Source organism: Melanostigma gelatinosum, assembly GCF_949748355.1.
Source record: "Melanostigma gelatinosum genome assembly, chromosome: 14".
Classification (NCBI taxonomy): domain Eukaryota; kingdom Metazoa; phylum Chordata; class Actinopteri; order Perciformes; family Zoarcidae; genus Melanostigma; species Melanostigma gelatinosum.
Window position 1 is genome coordinate 1,607,281 of NC_136647.1, and position 5,000 is coordinate 1,612,280.

Here is a 5,000-nt window from a genome sequence, read left to right on the forward strand (position 1 = left end):
TGTTGGCTGTGAAATAGTGATTTTATCAAAGTAAAAATGGCCGAAATACGACTAGCTAAATTACCGATACGTCCTTGAACGCATCCTTTAGGGGTTGTTCACCTTAACACGTGACGTGTGTTTATTGTTTGGCGCCGCAGCTCGTGAGAAGTTGTGGACCGGAAATAACTTGATGACTGCAAACTACCAACCGACCGGTTTGTGTTCAGTAAGTGTTTAGACTCTCTGACCGCCGTCTGTCGTCCGACGGGAGGCTAGCTGATGTTAGCTTTCCTCCGACGGGAGGCTAGCTGACGTTAGCTTTCCTCCGACGGGAGGCTAGCTGACGTTAGCTTTCCTCCGACGGGAGGCTAGCTGACGTTAGCTTTCCTCCGACGGGAGGCTAGCTGACGTTAGCTTTCCTCCGACGGGAGGCTAGCTGACGTTAGCTTTCCTCCGACGGGAGGCTAGCTGACGTTAGCTTTCCTCCGACGGGAGGCTAGCTGACGTTAGCTTTCCTCCGACGGGAGGCTAGCTGACGTTAGCTTTCCTCCGACGGGAGGCTAGCGAACGCTTATCAGAACACACATTTGATTGGCCGAGTAGTCCTGCGTGATATGATTTACAACGCTTGTGATTGGTCGGTGTGCTTCCTGGACCTTCTGACCGAGTACCGTAAAGACTGTGCAGTACAAGTATGTGTGTTTAGTTTGACGTATGTTATTTTATTCACATTGTTTGATTAGTTCGGATATTTAGCACAAAAGTAATCAAAATACTGAAACAGGAATCAGCAAAGTTCTTCTGAAATAAGCAAAACACAATTATTAATAAGAATAATCTTTAATTGTAAAAATAAGCAAAATCCTTATTTACATAATATTGTAAATTCATGAAGTACAAAATATTTATTTTTTTAATTCCTTAAAATTAAGTAAATTTACGAAGAACAAAAAATTGTTGCATTCTTATGAAATGAGCAAAAAAATGTAAATACCTTGATTGCAACATTAATGAAGTACAACAATAATAAAATCCTTAATTACAGCATTCTTATGAAATATCTTGAATCCTTCATTACACAATGAACTACAATGATTAAGAACAACAATGAGCAAAATAGTAAAAACTTCTGAATCTGAAATAAATGAGTTGTTAGGGGCTGATCACAGCGGGACGTTGTTCTGATTTGTATCATGACCTGGTGGACTTACTGTCCCAACTACTGCTACCTCTACTTCTACCCCGATTGTCTCAAACCGGGAGTATTTATACTCCGGAAACACCGGGGGAAGGTTTCAGCCCCCTGGTGCCTTCCTCCTGAGGCATGACGTGCGCATGGTCACCCCCCTTAAATGTAGACATTCATTGATGGATGTTATCTAACACAAGGACCTCTGCTGGTGCTCAGGACGTAGGCCACACCGTGCTCACTGGGTTAAGAATACTCAGACATGTATTCCTCATCGTATGGGTTCAACAGCTTACAGCCATACATGATAATACACCAACAACGAAAGATACAAAACATAATGCAGCGTTTTGGCCCAGCATAAGATTAATAACAGAGCATTCTCATGTTTACGTACTCTTTTGCATAACGTGCGCCCCGGTCCACCTGTTACGAGGTGAACGTCAAAAGGCCAAAGGTGACCTTAACAGAAGCCTAAAAGGTAGAAAATAAAAAGTTAAAAATGAAACTTGTGTGTGTGCGCCACCGCGCTCGGCCAGCGTTAATGCAGACGTCAGCCGGCGCCTGTGAGAAAGTCAAACATGATCAATGAAGCAAACCATCCTGACCAGTCACTCGGAAAGTACCGACGTACCGAACCACTTGATAACCTGGAAAGCCCTACAAGCCCCGTGTGTGTGTGTGTGTGTGTGTGTGTGTGTCGTAACCGCACGTCCGTGCAGCCGGCTCCATCTTACGAGAGGTACAGAGCCCCGTGCCTCTCAGTTACATTTGAGTTTTTCTCTAGAAGTTGTGGGTTCTAGAAGGAACCCACAACTTCCCAAACACTCCAACCCATCGAACAAGCTAAATCTATAATTACAAAACGAAGCAAAATGATTGAAGTAAAACCCTCTGATTATGAAAAACAAGCTAAATCCTTCATTACAGCATTCTTATGAAATATCTTGAATCCTTCATTACACAATGAACTACAATGATTAAGAACAACAATGAGCAAAACAGGAAAAACGTCTGAATCTGAAATAAATGAGTTGTTAGGGGCTGATCACAGCGGGACGTTGTTCTGATTTGTATTGTTCTGATTATCTTTTAGATAAATGTTGCTCACGACAATAAAGAGTCGTGTGAAGCACAAGGAGGCTAAAGTGAAGTCATGAAGCTCATTCTATGTTTTAAAGGACAAACAGCAACAGATTGTGAACATTGAGTGTCGTTCTACAGAACGTAGAAGATAGAAGTCCGTGTTTCATGTTTGTTCTGATATCTCACACTAACATTGTTCCTGATAGTCTCTGCTTTCTGCTTGGACTCTGGTAAACCTGCTCTCAAGTCGACTGTTAATGAAGCTTTATATCCGTGAGGTGCTTTTAAAGATTCACGTCTTCAGCAGGAACCAATGGGCTTGGAGCTGAGAGCCACAGACAGGAAGTCAGAAGGTGTGGAGAGACCGACACATTGTTGAGAGGAAGACAGACGGGCTGTAATAACGTGAGATCATATTCAGCCTGATGGTTGAAGGGAACATGCGTATCAAAGGGAGCTGGTGGTGGTTGTGTGTAGAAACCATCTGGATGTGAGATGAGCTCCTTGGAGGAGCTACTCTGCTCCTTCTTCTTCTTCTTCTTCTTCTTCTTCTTCGTCTTCGTCTTCGTCTTCGTCTTCTTCTTCTTCTTCTTCTTCAGCTGCAGGAACACCCATCTTATATCGAACCAGCTGAGTGTTCTTCTGTCTGCACGGCATCTGCCCCCTGTTGGCCTGCAGAGACATGACAGCACAGTCCTGTCTTCAGTTGACTGAACACAGAGCGAGAGCTTCATCTCAGTGGCTGGTCTAAACAGCAGACGTGTGTCCGTACCTTACAGTAGACGTACAGGCCAACGTTCAGCAACAGCAGAGCCAGCGGCAGGACGATGGCTCTGATGATCAGAGGTCTTGGATCTGAACAAACACATGGACAGTCATCACATCACACGCCATCATGAGTCCAACAGCTGCCACTGACCCTGAAACCTACAATCACTGACACACATCAACACGTTAACCACCGTCTCAGCGTTTGGTGTCCAGGATGAGCCTGGTTCTCTGAGTGAGGTATCGGAGCACACCGCCCTGCTTGCTTCTGATTGGTGGAGGAACTACACTTGAAGATGGAGAGTTGGGGGCTAAGGGGTGTTATGAGTGGTGTGGTGGCAGTGGAGCTCTGTGATTGGTCGCGTCAGAAGCTGCTTCAGTTCTCAGAACCAGAGTCATCCTGGTAACCAAACCTGCTCTGTGCTACAGTAGATTGTGAGCTGTTCATAGACTGTGTTGAGGTTTGGTTACTATATGACATGTCTTCCACAATGACAGGAGTCACAGAGTCGTTCCACAAACAACAACATGGACTCTGTGGTCAGCTGATCATCTTCAGTCAGTTTGGACCAATCATCTTCAAACCTGCATGAACACAGTCAGCTTACCTAAGACAGTGATGGAGAGCCGACGGCTCTCAGAGGAGAAGCTATGATTAAAAACATGGAGGTGATAAACACAGCTGTAGCTTCCTTGGTGGGCGGGCTCTGCAGCAGGAAACAGGAAGTGGGCAGAGTGATTGACAGCTGGCTGGGTGTCGTTGTGTGCTGAGTTGGAGGAGGTGAAGGTGAGCTGGAAGGAGCCTCCTGGGTACTGTGGCTGGATGGAGCAGCTGATGGTGAAGGTGGAGCGCCTGAGCACCGGAGCCCCCTGCTGCTGGGCCTCGGAGACCCCGTACATTGAGGAGGACACGGTGATGATTGGCTGAAGCAGCAGGTCTGTAAACACAGAGAGATGATGAAAGTTCATGTTTACCCTCCCTTGAGCAAGATGGACCCTGAATATGGACGTGATGTCAGAGGACAGACAGACAGACAGACAGACAGGTGTGTCCTCCAGGTGGAGCTCAGCAGTCTCTGGAGGTTTGAAGCTTCCAGAAACCAGCCCACCTCTCGACACTTCAGGGTGTCGTTGTCCTGGATAACTTCACAGTTCAGTCCAATAGAAACCCACTGACTGTCACTGTGACAGAGGAAGGAACATGCTGGAAACACTGCTGTCAGAGATGATGTCAGAGATGATGTCACTGATGGGCTTACCTGAGCAGGTGAGATCCACGATGGAGGAAGAGGAATCTGATGTTAAACAATCTCTCAGAGCAGATCCAGAGTGAACACAGGGAGAGTTGATCCACCACGCAGATATCTCTGAGGACTCCTCTCTCCGTCTGATAGAAACAGCAGAGCCACAGTCCAGCTCTCTGCAGGCAACAGCTGCTGTCTTCAGGGTCCAGTAATAGTCAGAGTAACCTACTGGTCTCCAGCCTCCTTCATGTTTCACCTCCAGTGTTCCTGCACAGCGACTGGCTCCTCCCTCCAACCTGACAGGTTCTGAACAGAAACAAGAGAGTCGTCAGTGAAGAACAAAGTGAGTTTCAGTAGAACAGAGATGAACCAGATCAAAGCTGCAGCTCCTCTTCTACCTGAGCAGGTGAGTCCAACAGCTTTGCCAGGTGAGCAGGTGCTTCTATCTGAGCCTGAGCTTCTACAGTCCAGGAGAGCAGACTCACGGCCTCCACACTGGAACTCTTTGGTCCACATTGGAGCCTCCACTTCTCCATAGAGCGCCCCCTGGAGGACTGAAGGAGCCCCACAGCCAAGCTCCCTACAGACCACCTCTGCATCCTGCTGGTCAAAGTCCTCTTCACACACCGAGGACCACCACTGGTTAGACTGGTCAGACTGGTTAGACTGGTTAGACTGGTCAGACTGGTTAGACTGGTCAGACTGGTCAGACTGGTCAGACTGGTTAGACT

At 47.0% G+C, this 5,000-nt stretch overlaps 1 protein-coding gene across 1 annotated transcript in view; it reads right to left on the bottom strand.

The window, feature by feature from the left end:
* The window catches only part of LOC306787962 (T-cell differentiation antigen CD6-like), a gene marked incomplete at both ends in the record, with an annotated part of 11,097 nt that overhangs the window by 2,130 nt on the left and 3,967 nt on the right, over window positions 1–5,000 (bottom strand). The window contains 5 exons of the mRNA XM_079283289.1: window positions 2,869–2,929; window positions 3,030–3,112; window positions 3,634–3,963; window positions 4,285–4,575; window positions 4,668–5,000. The exon at window positions 4,668–5,000 is cut by the window's right edge and continues 90 nt beyond it. Coding sequence (XP_079139415.1) covers window positions 2,869–2,929; window positions 3,030–3,112; window positions 3,634–3,963; window positions 4,285–4,575; window positions 4,668–5,000 — 1,098 coding nt within the window. The remainder of the gene's footprint in view (window positions 1–2,868; window positions 2,930–3,029; window positions 3,113–3,633; window positions 3,964–4,284; window positions 4,576–4,667) is intronic.